Here is a 17,365-nt window from a genome sequence, read left to right as displayed (position 1 = left end):
AGGTAAAAACTGTGTCCTGTGTACTGACTCTGGGAAAGCAATGAAATAAACATCTAGCTAAGCAAAAATACTTCATAAGAAAAAAAACACTTCATAGTTTATTATATAAAAAGAGACAAAATCCGTTGTGGCAAACGAGTGCCATCAGCAATGTCAAAAATACTAAAGGCCAACTTCCCATTTTCAATACTTATTTATTAGTTCATGGATATTTCCATGTGTCTGTCTTGACCAAGTAGTCTATTTGTCTGACTATCTATCTACCCATATATGTCTATCTGTCTGTCTATATGTCTGTAAATTTTTTTCTTTGACTTCCATTGATAGTTGAGAAGCTGTTCCTCTTCCTGTAAAGTAAGGTTATGATGCGACGGCGTTGACACAGTAAACACACCAAACCTGTAACCCCTTTAAACACACTCAGAACCAAGCAACAGCGCTAGACAAGATAGAGGAGCATACATAACTTACATGAGCAGTCAATATATATACACACATATACATACATTTTATGTGTGTGTGTGTGTATATATATATATATATATATATATATATATATATATATATATATATATATATGTATGTGTGTGTGTGTGTGTATACATCTAATACATCTACATGTTTCCCCCCTAAACTTTGCTTTAGCAGTATGCTTTGGGTCATTGTCCTCTCAAAACTCTATCAGAGCGTTTTGCTCAAGAATATCCCTGTATTTAGCATTTTCCTTGGTTGCCAAAAAGTTTCTTTTTGCTCACATCTGACTGGAGCTCCTTCCACCATACATTTGGGAAGTCTCCCACATGTCTTTTGGCAAACCTGAGTCTTCCTATTTCTGTCTGCCTTTTTTTCCTGGCCATTCTTCCATAAAGCCCAGCTCTATGGAGTGTTTGGCTTATTGTGGTCGTATGTACAGATCCCCCCAGTCTCTGCTTGGGAACTCTGCAGCTCCTTCAGGTTTACCTTTGGTCTCTGTGCTGCCTCTCTGATTAATGACCTCCTTGCTTTTGGTGGGCAGCCCTCTCTTGGCAGGTTTGTTGTGGTACCATGTTCTATCCATTTGATGATAATGAATTTGATGGTGCTCTGGTACAATTCAGATAAAAAAAACATTTAAATACAGGTTGTAATGTAATAAAATTGGTAAAAAGCCATGGGGGGGTGAATACTTAAAGATTTTATGATGTGTGCATAGCTTCACTCACCACCCCATCTTACTAACTTGCTTTGTCTATAAATGCTGTTTCACGTACTGTTGCTTTAAATGACAGCACAAAGAGGAAGTGATTTTTTCCCCCACTTTACACATTTTTACATTGTTAATACAACCAAAATGGTATTTCAAACTGATGTCAGGAACTAGGTCAAAAACTCGACCATGTGAAGAACTGTGGCCATTACAGGACAAAAGTTACCATCCCATTACATACTACCCTGTCACGTTTTATTGTGAATGGGTCTCCCATGAATAAAGAAGATGATAATAAGTATTTCATGCCTGAGGTTGGAGCACATGGAGAATGAACATATGTTTCATGTTGTGAATTTTAAAAAGTGTTTGCTCTCAATGAAAATCTTGAAAACTACAACATGGAAACGGCATCTGTTGTATAGAATGACTCCTCTTCTTCATTACAACCACGGTTACCCATTATTACTTCAGGTCATTATATCAGGTTGTCAAACTGGGTTCATTGGGTACCGCACTACAACACCAGGCAATAAACAATTTAAGCATTCAAATAGTTCTCGGTTGTCATGATTCCACATAGCACCATTACATTTTCTTCCACAGTCTGGGAAGAAATCCTCCTTTTTAAAATCTTCGTCATGCTAAGTCTAGTTCAGATGTAACTGACAAGAGAGCCACTGTTAGGGATTCTTTCTTTGTTTCCCCCTCTATTTGCACACATTTCCATTATTGTAAATGCCTCTTAGCAGAATACACTGACTAATCTGCTTTAAAGGCGTCTGGAGAAACTGCTTGTTACTACTGGGGGAACGCCAGATGGAACCACTGAAGCAAAACAAAGTGAAAGAGTCTTTTCCAAGGCTACTGGTCTGTGAACACCAATAAATTGAATATTTATTTCTCATTAAAGCTTAGATGATCTTTTGTGAGGTTTGGTAAAGTGCTTTGCGTGCCTATAAAAAGTTAGCAACACAAACGTTTAATAAAAAAGCATTATTATAAAATAGTTATGAAAAATATTGCCTCCTTTATGGTAACCAGATTCTCATTTTCAATTAAATATAGTGCTAGCTGCAAACCTTTGCTTCAAATAAATACACAATCATTTTACAATCAGAAACCTTTTTTTCACATGGCTAAACTTCATTATTTTACAGCAAACACTCACTTGCTAAAATTCCTTCACTCATAAGAAGAAATTCAACAATATATCTATAACCTTTCCCCTCACTATACCTTACTGACAGTTGTGCTGCTTGGAGTTGCACTACTAGATGAATCCTGTCAGAATTTCTGGTTGGTATTTCCCTTGAAGAATTTGTCAATGGTGTGTCTTGAGCTAATGGCTTTGCTTTTCTTTGAAGGTGGATTTGGTGATGATCCTCGCCTGCAGGGAAAGAGGAACATGCACACACACAGCTGGTAATATCGCTTGGCAGTAGGTCACAGAACAAATACACTTAAGTGCCCATCAAACAATTCTTACGTTGTTAGTTAATGAGTTAATTAATCTCTCACACAGCATTTGTGTATGACTTTGTTAAAAGAATCTAACCTTTTGCTTTTTCCTCTTGCACTAGAAGTTTTTCCATGATCTGCAAAAAAAATAATAAAATAAAATAAAAACCAAAACCCACAAGAACACTGTTACTTCAAGAAACAGCAGCATCAGGATGTTAACACTTCAGTGTTATTCGACCTAATCTCTGTCTGTTGTACCTGTATCTTACTGTTAATTACAAGTAGGGATGTCGCAATCAGGTTATTTTTCCACCAGGTCTCTTAATGCTGAGTATCATCTGATATTGATCCGATCTTGGTGTTTGTATAAATTATACAGCCACACAGTTTAGATAAGATGTGCTGCTGATTAATACTGAAGTTAAATCACTTGATAGTCTGTTCAATATCTTATAATGCAGTCTGACTCACATCCCTGACCATTCAGCTCCCAGTTCCTTCAAAAGTCTACACTGTATGTGTGTGTGTAGTGGTACACACTCTAGACTAATATCTGCTGTTGCTGGTCAACTACTGATGTAAAATAGCTGGTTTATAGTGGGTTTCTATATTACTACAGTGTGTGCGTGTCTGTGTGTGTAATATTAGCAGTAGCCTCCACTCAGTTCTGAATGAGCTCTTCAGTGCTGGTTTTAAAACAAAGAAAGGTGTGCAGTTCTCCTGTCTGAAAAACAGTGTGTTTCAGTGATAGTTTTATAAAGTTCCAGATATTATGATCTGTTTTCATGTTCCACTGTAAAATAGATCCACACTGCAGTGCCTAACTCTTATTTACCATCTAAAAAAACATCCGCACTGCCGTGGGCTGGGCAATAATGTCCATTAATGGAGCCTTGAGGACTCCAGATGGCGCTCTGAACACCGTGGTTTAAACAAGAAGTTGGAATTGGATTGGCATTAAAATAGCCTATACTAAATTCATTAAAATATGCCTGGATGTGCCCTGATCATTCCTAATCACAAAAGAAATTTCAACATGTTTCCCAGAACACACAAAAGAAGCACAGACTCAAACCTTAGTTACAAGTCAATTGGCATACCATGAACATCTAAAACTATTTCACAAGAAAGAAATCTTTACAGGGCTTTAAAGCCCTTAATGCATCAGCAGACAGGTTAATGAAAACTACTGCATATCGCCACTGACCCACAACATTTGTGAATCCCTAAAATCTGTTTTTTTACCGGACTTCCTCCCGATAAAGTAAACCAATTGAAATGGGGCTTATACTCCAATTTTAACCATTAAACCAAAAAAACACCCAAATTCGACAAAAGTTTGAAAAAGTGCAAAAAACGCACAAAAGCTTAAAATACGCCCGAGATGCATCAAAATGCATCGCAAGCATGAAAATTTTCCAGAATGTATAATTAATAAACAGGAATAATACCACTTTTATTGGTGGTGGCAGTGGACCAAGATCAGGATGGACAAATGTTGTGTTGCAAAGTTGGAAAAACACTGACCTTTAGCCTTCCCCGGCAATACTGGAGGAATGGATTCTCTGAATTCCAACAAAACCTCCTGGTTAAGGCACATGTCCACATGATGGTTAAAGAGAGTGAGGTCATCTGTATCCTGCACCTGGTTACACACTGGACATGTCAAAGTGGAGACGTCCACATCTGCTGTCTTCATCATAACTTCATCCAAAAAGGATGTCTGTTGTAAGGCTACAGACTCATCAGGCAGGAGAGCCCGTCTTTCATTGGAGTCTGAAAAGCCTTTAAAAAACGGTGTCCTAAAATTGGCATTACCACCATCTTCAAATACAAATTTTGTTGGCACTACATGAGAGGAACTGGTATGTTGCCCCTCGTCTGGCTTTTTCAACTGGCCATCAGTCAAGGCTTTCTGTGCGGCACTGCTTCCTGAGCTTGGAGGAGTGGCTTTGGCATGAGAAAACCCTGGCTGGTCTTTTCCCACTTGATCCTGCTGGGCCAAGTGTCTCTCGTCTTCTTGTAGATCCTGACATACATCCATGGGAGTGCTCCCATCATTCACTGCACTGCCCTTAAGGCACTCGTCGATATGTTGGTTGAACGTTCTGAGGTCTATGGCCTTCATTTCCTTAAAGCAAACAGGGCATGTAAAGCACTGCTGCATATGCAGAGACTGTGTGGCTGATGATTGCATGTCCTTACACTCATTTGTATGCGATACTGCTTTTGAGTTGCACAAGCTTGTGTCTGTTTTATCTATTATTTCTCCATTTGATACTGATGTGCACGTCTGTGAAGTTTGTATTTTCACTGATGCTTCGTTTGCTGCTCTCAAAAAGCCAGAAGTATAGGGGGCTGTGGTTGAACAGGGTCCATTTGTAGGCACAGACGATTGTTCTTGCTCAGACTGCTGCAACCTCTTTGAAAGTGCTCTTTGGAAAAAGGTCTGTTGCTGAGGTCCCCTGGTGCCTTCAGATTCGTTCCCCCACTTACTGAAAGGTCTGGGTGTCTCTCCCATAACCGAGGGACTTCTGGTGTCTGCAGATTGCTGCTTCAGAGAAGTGACGCTAGATTCTGACAGGCCGCTCATTTCAGGTCTGTAAACTCTGGGTGGTTGAGTTAAACTGCTGGTATCTGATGCCATCTTCAGAAAACCCACGATGCTCTTCTGCAGGGGCTGTTTATCATCAACGTTGATGAAGCTCGAGACCCGAACACCTGTCAAAAAACAAGACAGATCACTGAAAACCTCACAAGAAAAGATTTCTAGACCTCAGGTCATCACTGCTAGGCCCTCAATAAAGCATTTTATCACAGTGACTAATAGAGTTATCAGGACTGTCTACCGATGCAGAAAAACGCCTTTCATGATTGTGCTAATAACAATCTCACTGAAGTTAATCACTGAAGTTATTACCGAGCCTAATGACAGGAAAAATTCAATTCAAATTCTGCTGGCAAAAGGACTCAAACTACTGGCAAACTACTGTGGTAAATTTGATGGAATTACGTAAGGTGTGAAGAGCTTTGCAACAGGCATACAAAAAAGAATGATGCCTCTTGGCGAGTAAAAATAAGAGGTAAATCATAAAACCATGCCATCTACACAAATATCCTGGGATCCAACATCAGTGGGTTCACCAAACAGATACAGAACAGAAAAAACAAGATGAGTACCCATTAGTCTCAGCCTCAGTGGCTGAGGGCTGACATTATCAATCTCGGCCTTCAGAAGATCCTTGGCAGCAGCGAAAATCTCCTCTTCGGTGCAGACAGCACACTGCAACGTGAATGCTCTGGTTTTTACCTCAAAGTTCACATTCTTCAATTTCAAGGTGACGGTTTTGCCCTAGATGTAAAATGGCACCATGAAAACATGTTAATTCTAAATTCGGACTGGAACACTGGCAGCCAAGCTTACCTATAGTCACTGGAAAGTGAAAGGCAATAAAAAAAAGCTCTCAGCTAATCTCAATATCTCAATATCAGAGTTTCTGCTTTCTGTACTTCAGTACCTTGAGGCCCTCCTTCTGCAGGTCCTTTGCTAAGTCACAGCAGAGCTCCCGGCACAGAGAATACTGTTCCTCAGGGTCACTCATCTCCCCAAACGTCCTGACAGAAAAAGATCACGGTTCATGTTCCATCACCTATTTGAGATCTGCATTTCCATTTTGTCTTCACATGTTCTCTTCAAATATCAAGACTCTTGATGCAGTTGTTCTAGACCTGTTACAGGCCTATTCATGTGCTCTGGTACAAAGTGAAATGGATAACTAAGTTTACCTTTCTGTGCTCATGCTTTTCCTCTCAGAATCTCTGGAAGGAAAAAAAATACAAGTAAATTTTCTAATGCAAAATTTAGGCCATTTCCTTACTGATTGTGCTTAACCCTTTAAACATCAGACTTTAGTAAGTGTTGGTTTTAAATGGTATATTTAGTAAATTTCAAAAATAAAAGTAATAGTAAGCACTACGGAGCACATAATAATAATAATAGCCCGGAAAATGTACTTCAGGCATTTAAAACGTCACAAGGAATATTTGTGAGGGAATGGGACTTAAAGCAGGTTGGTAGATGTTATTCCAAAAACTAATTTATTTGCCTTTTCCTGGCAATAGTGTTTATTAATCTTAATAAATATAGTATATGTACAAATGTTTGTGGACATTCCTTCTAATAAATGCATTCAGCTACTTTAAGTTGCACCCATTGCTGACACAGATGTGCAAATGCGCACACACAGCTTTTCCAGTACCTGTATAAAAGTCCTGCGAATAGATTAGGACTGTCTGGAGCAAACCTATTGGCACCTTGCTTAATGCCAGGCGTGGGCTAGAGCTGTGGAGCTGTCTAATGCCATCATCTAATATGAGTTGGGGATAAGTTTGGTTGGTGATCATCAAACATTCTGACTTCACTAATGCTCTTTTTGCTAAATGCAATCAAATCCTCACAGCAATGTATCAACATCTAGTAGAAAGCCTTTCTTGGATAGTTGAGACAGTTAATGCTTTTTAGAGAATAAATGCTTTTTTTTTTAGTACCACTGATTTCGTAACAAACCATGTATGAGCACGTGTCCCAAAACTTTCGTCCATATACTGTAATTTGACACTAGAGTTCAACAAAGAAAGCCAGAGCTACACACCTCTCTATGCGTGTAGAACCGAGCCCAAGTGAGATTTGGAGGAAATGGTGCCAAGATGTGTCAGAGAAGAGCAAGGAGAGCACTGCCATCTGCTGGCCAAGTTGGGCACAACTCACAATGTCCAGAGCAGCGAGCATCTTTTCAGTCACTTTCCCAACCCCAGAGACCTAAAATACAAAAGCAGTGTTCGGTACATCAGCAGTCACTTTCCTTCACTGACCTCACTTACTGTGTGCAAGTGATTATTACTAGAGAGGCAAACTGAAGTGGATGTGAACCTTCCGAACAGGCAGATCTTGGATGAAGTCCATCACAGCCTGTCTCTCAGGGGGAATTCTGTACTGTCCATTGGGCTTGTTCTTGTCACTGCATACCTTTGCAAGCATCATATTTGGAGCAATACCTGCAAAAATAAATACAATGAAATTTCCCATAAATGTTTGTAAAATAATAATGTTTAATAATATTATTTATGAATAAAAGCATCACCTGCACTTGCAGTCAGTGAGGTTTTTTGCTCAATGCGGAAGCGCATCTCCCTCACAGCCTCTTCGGGACTCGTCCCAAATATCTCCACCTTCCCGTCAGCAACTGGGACTGTAGGGGAAGCACTTGGGCTGTCCTCAAACAGGACAGGAGAGAGAGTATCTGTTTCTGCTTCAACCTCTGTGTTGGTTTTATCTGTGTTCAAAATATAAATATATATGAATAATGATTTATAATACAGAAGGAAAAAGACATGCAACCAAACTAACTAACTTTTGCCATTTTAGTACTATATTATAGTACTACAACAGGGTACAACATATAGTGCAATATACAATAGTACAGTGTATTGTATAAAATATAGTACAATATTGTACTAAAACAATAAAGTGTACATAGGACTAAGGGGGATATATATAGGAGTATAAATGGAAATAGTTTCCATTTATTGTAGCACTGTGTGCATGTGTACTTTTATATTTTTTTCGGTTGTGTGCACATCTGAAGGGTTTTTGGAAGGTTAATAATTAGCTAAATGTAAATAAAGTTACATTTTTAAATATGATTTGTATTTCCTTTTATCATTCACATCCCTACTGGTTAAAATGTTAAATTAAATGAATAATTCATTCAAATAAATAAAACAAAACTGTGTTATTGAACTGATTCTTCTCATCTTCAAAGCTACACCGACTTTTACCCATGAATATATGTTCATAACAGCACCTCCTTCAGAGTTCACTTCACTGATGCGGTATGTTCTCATAGACTCTGGCCAGTGCTGCCTCTCCTCCAGATGGTCAGTGATGTCCAGATAGGCTTCATCTAAACTCATCGGCAGAAAGTGAGGATCATAATCTGCGAATACTTCTCGCACCTTCAAGACAAACACAGAAATATGTAAGAATTCACAGTAAATTAGAGAGAAATGTAGCTGGTCAGAAACCTGGCCATTACCTGTTCACTCACTGCTGTGTATTTGGCAAAGTTAAGTGGAACAATGACCAAATTGGGGCAGAGTTTCTTGGCAATGAAGCCTGGCATGGCTGCACGAACTCCATACCTCCGGGCATGGTAGTTGGATGTGGACTAAAAAGAGTAAGAAATGGTTAGACATAATTATAGGATTATTATTAGTAGTAGTCTTTTTAATAGCAAATGATGGCAATGCAAATATATCAAAATGTTCATATGATGACACGTGATTATTGCAGTAGACTGAAACTAGAGTTAGGGGTACATGTATTCATGCCAACCTGTCATGGTATGGACGTCACAGTTCAGTGTGTTTAGTTACAGAGAATACACAGTATGTAGTAAACTGCTTTAGATGTTCAGGTGTAGAAATCACGTTTAGCAGTAGGCACAGCTGCTTTACTACTTTAAACTGTATGAAGTGGAAAGGATATGAAAGGATTTCTCTATTTCCTTAGTTATTGTTATTATAATTATATTATTGTAATTATTTACGCTAAAGAAGTAGTGCAGTTGATTCACACAGTTTACCATTAACACAACTGTAGCTGATTGGCGAAGACATGTTTTTGGTGTTGGACAGTTGGTTCTTTAGTTTTGCCCTGCAGCTACAAGGCTGATACTAAAATTGCACAAGTGTAAGTTACACTTAAGTGGTAAACCGTTAGCAAGTAAAATTTGCATTTGCATGGTATTGGTGGAATTATCACAGTAAGTATTACTATGAGAGTTTGTTATACTGTACTGAACTACCAAATCTTACACCCTTAATTAAAACAAAATAAGACGTGCAGGTCCAGAGATCTTCCAGGACCAGCATAAGGAAACTCTGCAATACAGGAAGCATTGGGAACAGTATTCCAGGAGAACAAATGACTTTTTACTGCAGCACTTTAATATCACACATAAAACTACAGTACCCGGGTTCCATATTTTGATAGCAAGATTGATCTTTGGCTAAACAGCTGAAGAAATAATCATCAGTTTGCAGTAACCAGTAACCTCCTGCTTCATAGTAAGGTTTATGAAGACGTAATAGGAGTCGAGCAGAACACAGTAAAATAGGCTTCACGACTGAAAGTGATTCTTCACTCAGTCACTACTGTGGTCTCTTTAGTGGTCAGCGCAGTCTTGCTTCTTAACAGACCAAATCGTTTCTGCCTTTCCTGACTGATTCAGACATTCCTGACAGATTTATCCTCAATTTTCAACTTTATGTTGAGAAACTACAGTAATGGACTAGAAGCACACTATACCTAAAATCAGTGCCTATAGACCTTTTTCCAAAAGAAACAGCAGCAGCCAATGCCAATTTCTGCTCTGAAAAAGGTCTATACAGCCTGCATATAGCAATGGGTCAGATTCAGGCATATTTTAATGAATCTTCTTTTTTTCCCCCTGACCCTTTGTTTTCACCAGTCTAGCAGAGAATCCTCTGGTGTTCTCTAGGTGACATTAATGGACATTATTTTTAGAAGTCTTAGAAGGCAACACCATAGTTTATAGTCAGCAGTGGTGCTTTGTCTAGTGCTTTGACTGTGTTTGAGCAGCTTTTTCTCCAGACATTTGTCCACTCATACCACGTCTTTATTCTTAAATTATAAGAATTATAAAACAATGCTCCCTGTAACCAGTGGGCCCCCACCTTTCTTGGCTTTAAAACCAGCACTAAACAATGTCCTACAGAGATGCACATGTTGACAGCAAATGGTCTTAGTTGGATCTAACAAACATCCTCACCAGCATACTCATGGATCCCACAGCCATGGGTTTGTCTTTCAGTTCTGGACAGTCTCTCATCTCCACAGCAGCGTAGAACGCATCCATGTCCACATGCACGATCACTCGACCCAGGTCGCGACCCCTTTCCAGCTCCGCAGTCAGCTTCTCCACCTGTCGGACAGAAATGATCAAATCTACATGACCAGATCCTTACTGAGGAACAAAAAATCCAACAGAACCTCTGACATAAACGAGGCTTTCTAAGATGCAGAATTAAAAACACAAACAATCCTCAATGAAAAATTACCTCATTTTGAGCTTTCTGAATCTGCTGCTCAGTGATCTTGGCTTTATGTCGCAGCATCTTTTCAATGCGCTGGTTCACCTGTTGCTCCTTTTTTAGCTCATTCTCATAGAATCTGGAGCCCTGCAATGAAGACAAGATTACATTTTCTTAATGCAGTCTAATGCAAAAGGGTGAGAGCAATTCCAAAAGCTTTAGTTTGTGTATTTTTAAGTATTTCATGGTGGACTTTAAGGCATGTTTAGATCATTATACTGCAGTAGAAGACAGCTTCTGCTGGGTTTGCTGGTATTTTGTGGAATCCATTCTTCCCTCAACCTGTGCAGCATTGCCAATGCCACTGGCAACAACTGCTGATCGAGCCCAAAAATGTCTACAATGACATCAGTCCACAGCACTTGTTTCCAAAGCTCATATAGTTTCTCTAGATGTTCTGTATTGAGCTCTGTGACAACAACCTCTGTCATCAATGAATGTTTGTGCAGGCAACACTGTACTGTGGCACAATTGTACACTCACTTGACTCCGCTAAACCTTCTACAGGATCTTGGCAGAAATGTGGGGGTTTTGATTTGCCTGTCTAAGCAGTTCTCTCCAAGAGTTTGCTTGCCGTTTCAGATCTCATCTTGACCTCCACAGTTCCCCATAATTGCTATTTATTACATTCTGCAGTGTAGAAATCGAAAGCTGAAAATACTCAGCTATCTGTGTTGGATAAGTGTTAATACAAGGTTTGAGGAGTCAGAGGATTTATAATGGCAAGAAATTTGATTTAGCAGTTTTAATAACAGCTGGTGACATGCTTCAGGACTGATTTGCTAATCAAGTTTTGAAACCTTGTCAAAATAATGAAGCCTTTGCCATGCTTAAAGTGTCAAGACTGCTGCACAGGCTACACTGGTAGCCTTTAGTTTTTTATGCTATGAAAAACACGGTATCTGTGCATCTACTTCAAATTTTAAAAATGTGTCATTTTGCCAAGAGTGTGTAAACTTCTGCATACGACTAGGAGTCTAACGTAAACCATCTTCTCGTTCATTACCTAGTTTACTAGCATATAATCACATATGCCCCTTTTCAAACCCCCTTTTTCATATTTCCAGGACAAATCTAAGGTCATAAACTAGTGTAGTTTTCTTCAAAGCCTTTTTTTGCACATCCTTACTTAGGGGTTATTTTTGTCATTCCCGTGATCTCTGGGAAATGTATCATACCAAAGAAGAATGTGCTGCTCTGAGTGTGGCCAAGTACATCACCTGAGCCATGGAAAACGTCACTGAGGAAGATGCAGCTAAACCAAAGGTGCCCAACCAAGTCCTTATGGACCTCCAGCCTGTACTTCCAGAAAGTTGATGGAAGTCAGTCTAAACAGATTTTACAAACCTTGGATGTCTCAAGGATGATCTTGTTGATTTTGTCTCTGTTAAGGCCCTCCATACCAGCCTTGTTGTCGTTGAGGGCCATTCTGGAGAGCAGGACGCTCTGGCCAGCACTGATGGCCGCTCCTGCATCGCTTGCGTTGGCCTCCATCTTTTCAACAGCAGTTGAATCTACAGCTGGAGCTGGTCATCCATCAGGAACATCTAAAGGCCAGGGAACAACGATCAAACACTGAGAGGGAAAGAACACTCTGCTCACACTGCTGTAGCAAGTCCTCCCCAATGACAATGTTCTAGAGTGTTCTCGTCCGTTTACAACAAGCACTCCTCCTCACTGCTTTAGGTCTCCTCTATTTTACCGTTTTAGAATGACCCCTCATTCAAATGGTCTCCAACATCTCATTCATTCACACTGTTCTAGACGGTTCTCCTCCATTCACATCATTCTAGAATGTCTTCTCCATTTATTGTTCTAGACTGTTCTCCACTTCACACCATCCTAAAATGTCATGTTCAAGAAAATGCTCACTTTCATTGTTTTAGAACATCTTCTCCATTCACACAGCGTTCTTCAATATGTGCTCTATTAACAGAGTTCTAGACGGTTCTTCTCTATTCACACTGTTCTCCAAATATTCTCTATTGATAGCGTTCTAGATGGTTTTCCTCCATTCACAATCTTCTCCAACATATCCTCTACTGACAAAGTTCTAGATGGTTCTCCTCCATTCACAATCTTCTCTAACATTTCCTCTATTGACAACGTTCTAGACTGTTCTCCTCCATTCACACTCTTCTCTAACATTTCCTCTACTGACAACGTTCTAGACGGTTCTCCTCCATTCACACTCTTCTCTAACATATCCTCTATTGACAACGTTCTAGACTGTTCTCCTCCATTCACACTCTTCTCTAACATTTCCTCTACTGACAACGTTCTAGACGGCTCTCCTCCATTCACACTCTTCTCTAACATATCCTCTATTGACAGCGTTCTAGACGGTTCTCCTCCATTCACACTCTTCTCTAACATATCCTCTATTGACAGCGTTCTAGACGGTTCTCCTCCATTCACACTCTTCTTTAACATATCCTCTATTGACAGCGTTCTAGATGGTTCTCCTCCATTCACACTCTTCTCTAACATATCCTCTATTGACAGCGTTCTAGACGGTTCTCCTCCATTCACACTCTTCTCTAACATATCCTCTACTGACAACGTTCTAGACTGTTCTCCTCCATTCACACTCTTCTCTAACATTTCCTCTATTGACAGCGTTCTAGACTGTTCTCCTCCATTCACACTCTTCTCTAACATTTCCTCTACTGACAACGTTCTAGACGGTTCTCCTCCATTCACACTCTTCTCTAACATTTCCTCTATTGACAACGTTCTAGACTGTTCTCCTCCATTCACACTCTTCTCTAACATATCCTCTATTGACAGCGTTCTAGACGGTTCTCCTCCATTCACACTCTTCTCTAACATATCCTCTATTGACAGCGTTCTAGACGGTTCTCCTCCATTCACACTCTTCTCTAACATATCCTCTATTGACAGCGTTCTAGACGGTTCTCCTCCATTCACACTCTTCTTTAACATATCCTCTACTGACAGCGTTCTAGACGGTTCTCCTCCATTCACACTCTTCTCTAACATATCCTCTACTGACAACGTTCTAGACGGTTCTCCTCCATTCACACTCTTCTCTAACATTTCCTCTATTGACAGCGTTCTAGACGGCTCTCCTCCATTCACAATCTTCTCTAACATATCCTCTATTGACAGCGTTCTAGACGGTTCTCCTCCATTCACACTCTTCTCTAACATATCCTCTATTGACAGCGTTCTAGACGGTTCTCCTCCATTCACACTCTTCTCTAACATATCCTCTATTGACAGCGTTCTAGACGGTTCTCCTCCATTCACACTCTTCTCTAACATCCTCTACTGACAACGTTCTAGATGGTTCTCCTCCATTCACACTCTTCTCTAACATATCCTCTATTGACAGCGTTCTAGACTGTTCTCCTCCATTCACACTCTTCTCTAACATTTCCTCTACTGACAGCGTTCTAGACTGTTCTCCTCCATTCACACTCTTCTCTAACATTTCCTCTACTGACAACGTTCTAGACGGTTCTCCTCCATTCACACTCTTCTCTAACATTTCCTCTATTGACAACGTTCTAGACTGTTCTCCTCCATTCACACTCTTCTCTAACATATCCTCTATTGACAACGTTCTAGACGGTTCTCCTCCATTCACTCTTCTCTAACATATCCTCTATTGACAACGTTCTAGACGGTTCTCCACCATTCACACTCTTCTCTAACATATCCTCTACTGACAACGTTCTAGACGGCTCTCCTCCACTCACACTCTTCTCTAACATTTCCTCTATTGACAGCGTTCTAGACGGTTCTCCTCCATTCACACTCTTCTCTAACATATCCTCTATTGACAGCGTTCTAGACGGTTCTCCTCCATTCACACTCTTCTCTAACATATCCTCTATTGACAGCGTTCTAGACGGTTCTCCTCCATTCACACTCTTCTCTAACATATCCTCTACTGACAACGTTCTAGACGGCTCTCCTCCATTCACACTCTTCTCTAACATATCCTCTATTGACAGCGTTCTAGACGGTTCTCCTCCATTCACACTCTTCTCTAACATATCCTCTACTGACAACGTTCTAGACTGTTCTCCTCCATTCACACTCTTCTCTAACATATCCTCTACTGACAGCGTTCTAGACGGTTCTCCTCCATTCACACTCTTCTCTAACATATCCTCTACTGACAGCGTTCTAGACGGTTCTCCTCCATTCACACTCTTCTCTAACATATCCTCTATTGACAGCGTTCTAGACGGTTCTCCTCCATTCACACTCTTCTCTAACATATCCTCTATTGACAGCGTTCTAGACGGTTCTCCTCCATTCACACTCTTCTCTAACATATCCTCTACTGACAGCGATCTAGACGGTTCTCCTCCATTCACACTCTTCTCTAACATATCCTCTATTGACAGCGTTCTAGACGGTTCTCCTCCATTCACAATCTTCTCTAACATATCCTCTATTGACAGCGTTCTAGACGGTTCTCCTCCATTCACAATCTTCTCTAACATTTCCTCTATTGACAGCGTTCTAGACGGTTCTCCTCCATTCACACTCTTCTCTAACATATCCTCTATTGACAGCGTTCTAGACGGTTCTCCTCCATTCACACTCTTCTCTAACATATCCTCTATTGACAGCGTTCTAGACGGTTCTCCTCCATTCACACTCTTCTATAACATTTCCTCTACTGACAACGTTCTAGACGGTTCTCCTCCATTCACACTCTTCTATAACATTTCCTCTACTGACAACGTTCTAGATGGTTCTCCTCCATTCACACTCTTCTCTAACATTTCCTCTACTGACAACGTTCTAGATGGTTCTCCTCCATTCACACTCTTCTCTAACATTTCCTCTATTGACAGCGTTCTAGACGGCTCTCCTCCATTCACAATCTTCTCTAACATATCCTCTATTGACAGCGTTCTAGACGGCTCTCCTCCATTCACAATCTTCTCTAACATATCCTCTATTGACAGCGTTCTAGACGGTTCTCCTCCATTCACACTCTTCTCTAACATTTCCTCTACTGACAACGTTCTAGACTGTTCTCCTCCATTCACACTCTTCTCTAACATTTCCTCTACTGACAACGTTCTAGACTGTTCTCCTCCATTCACACTCTTCTCTAACATATCCTCTACTGACAACGTTCTAGACTGTTCTCCTCCATTCACACTCTTCTCTAACATTTCCTCTATTGACAGCGTTCTAGACGGTTCTCCTCCATTCACACTCTTCTCTAACATATCCTCTACTGACAACGTTCTAGACGGTTCTCCTCCATTCACAGTCTTCTCTAACATATCCTCTATTGACAGCGTTCTAGACGGTTCTCCTCCATTCACACTCTTCTCTAACATTTCCTCTATTGACAGCGTTCTAGACGGTTCTCCTCCAATCACACTCTTCTCTAACATATCCTCTATTGACAGCGTTCTAGACGGTTCTCCTCCAATCACACTCTTCTCTAACATATCCTCTATTGACAACGTTCTAGACTGTTCTCCTCCATTCACACTCTTCTCTAACATATCCTCTATTGACAGCGTTCTAGACGGTTCTCCTCCATTCACACTCTTCTCTAACATATCCTCTACTGACAGCGTTCTAGACTGTTCTCCTCCATTCACACTCTTCTCTAACATTTCCTCTATTGACAGCGTTCTAGACGGTTCTCCTCCATTCACACTCTTCTCTAACATATCCTCTATTGACAGCGTTCTAGACGGTTCTCCTCCATTCACACTCTTCTCTAACATATCCTCTATTGACAGCGTTCTAGACGGTTCTCCTCCATTCACACTCTTCTCTAACATATCCTCTACTGACAGCGTTCTAGAGCCCTTTGTTCTAGAGTTCTAGATGGTTCTATATTCTCTCAATTTCTGTGGTTCTAGAATATTTTCTCCATTTCTCTGGTTCTGAATCACCCCACTTTACAGTGACGGCTGGAGAACACCTACACAGACACACCCGTGTTGGGGAGTCCAGCTCCTCTGTTCTTCGCTCTGGTTCTTCTGACTACTCGGTTCTTAAGGGGAACTGAAAACAGGAGGAGACCTGCTACTGCTAGCTATGCTAGCTAACTCGCTTGGCCCTCCAGCCCACACACAGAGCCAAGGCGCAACTCCTCTCACACTCTGAGCCCTCTGCGGTTAAAACGCCGGCTCGTTCATACAGGCGGGATTTACCTCAGAGAGAAGCACGGAGATGTTTTGACAGCTGAGTTTCATCAGCCGCCATTTTCAAACTTCTTCGCGGGGGTAAACAGAGGAAGAGCTGCATGATGCCTCCTGCTGTAGCGGAGCGGAGCGGAGACCCCCCCCCCCCTTCCCTCATATAAAAATATATAATTATTTATTCAATATCAAAATAAATAAATATAGAAATAAATAAATAAATAAATAAATAAAAACAAATAGATAAAATAAATAAATACATGCACAAATTATTTTATAATGATCTATCCTCCTAAAAATATACAATAACGTATTATAAAGCATATTTTATTATAAAATAAAATAAAATAAATTCAAACATTAATAAAAATAAATTTCTGAGTAG

The 17,365-nt window shown here is 40.3% G+C and overlaps 1 protein-coding gene across 2 annotated transcripts; it reads right to left on the bottom strand.

Annotated features, from left to right (window-relative positions):
- Positions 1-594: 594 nt before the first annotated feature.
- polk (polymerase (DNA directed) kappa) lies at positions 595-17,056 on the bottom strand. Of its 2 annotated transcripts, XM_072664571.1 has the most exons (16): positions 16,993-17,056; positions 12,173-12,372; positions 10,793-10,912; positions 10,504-10,656; positions 8,746-8,877; positions 8,515-8,665; positions 7,792-7,983; positions 7,581-7,705; positions 7,303-7,469; positions 6,437-6,469; positions 6,169-6,265; positions 5,831-6,002; positions 4,178-5,371; positions 2,745-2,784; positions 2,426-2,576; positions 595-1,083 (listed from the first exon to the last, which is right to left on the bottom strand). In XM_072664571.1, exons 2-15 carry the CDS (start codon positions 12,317-12,319, stop codon positions 2,474-2,476), a joined length of 2,826 nt encoding a protein of 941 aa, XP_072520672.1. In that variant the 5' UTR covers positions 12,320-12,372; positions 16,993-17,056; the 3' UTR covers positions 595-1,083; positions 2,426-2,473. The 2 variants fall into 2 exon arrangements, with proteins under 2 accessions (XP_072520672.1, XP_072520671.1); XM_072664570.1 differs by lacking the exon at positions 595-1,083 and having other exon boundaries at positions 2,041-2,576.
- Between the last annotated feature and the right edge of the window lie 309 nt (positions 17,057-17,365).

This window comes from Salminus brasiliensis, chromosome 20, assembly GCF_030463535.1.
Source record: "Salminus brasiliensis chromosome 20, fSalBra1.hap2, whole genome shotgun sequence".
Classification (NCBI taxonomy): domain Eukaryota; kingdom Metazoa; phylum Chordata; class Actinopteri; order Characiformes; family Bryconidae; genus Salminus; species Salminus brasiliensis.
This window is presented reverse-complemented; position numbering and strand designations above follow the sequence as displayed.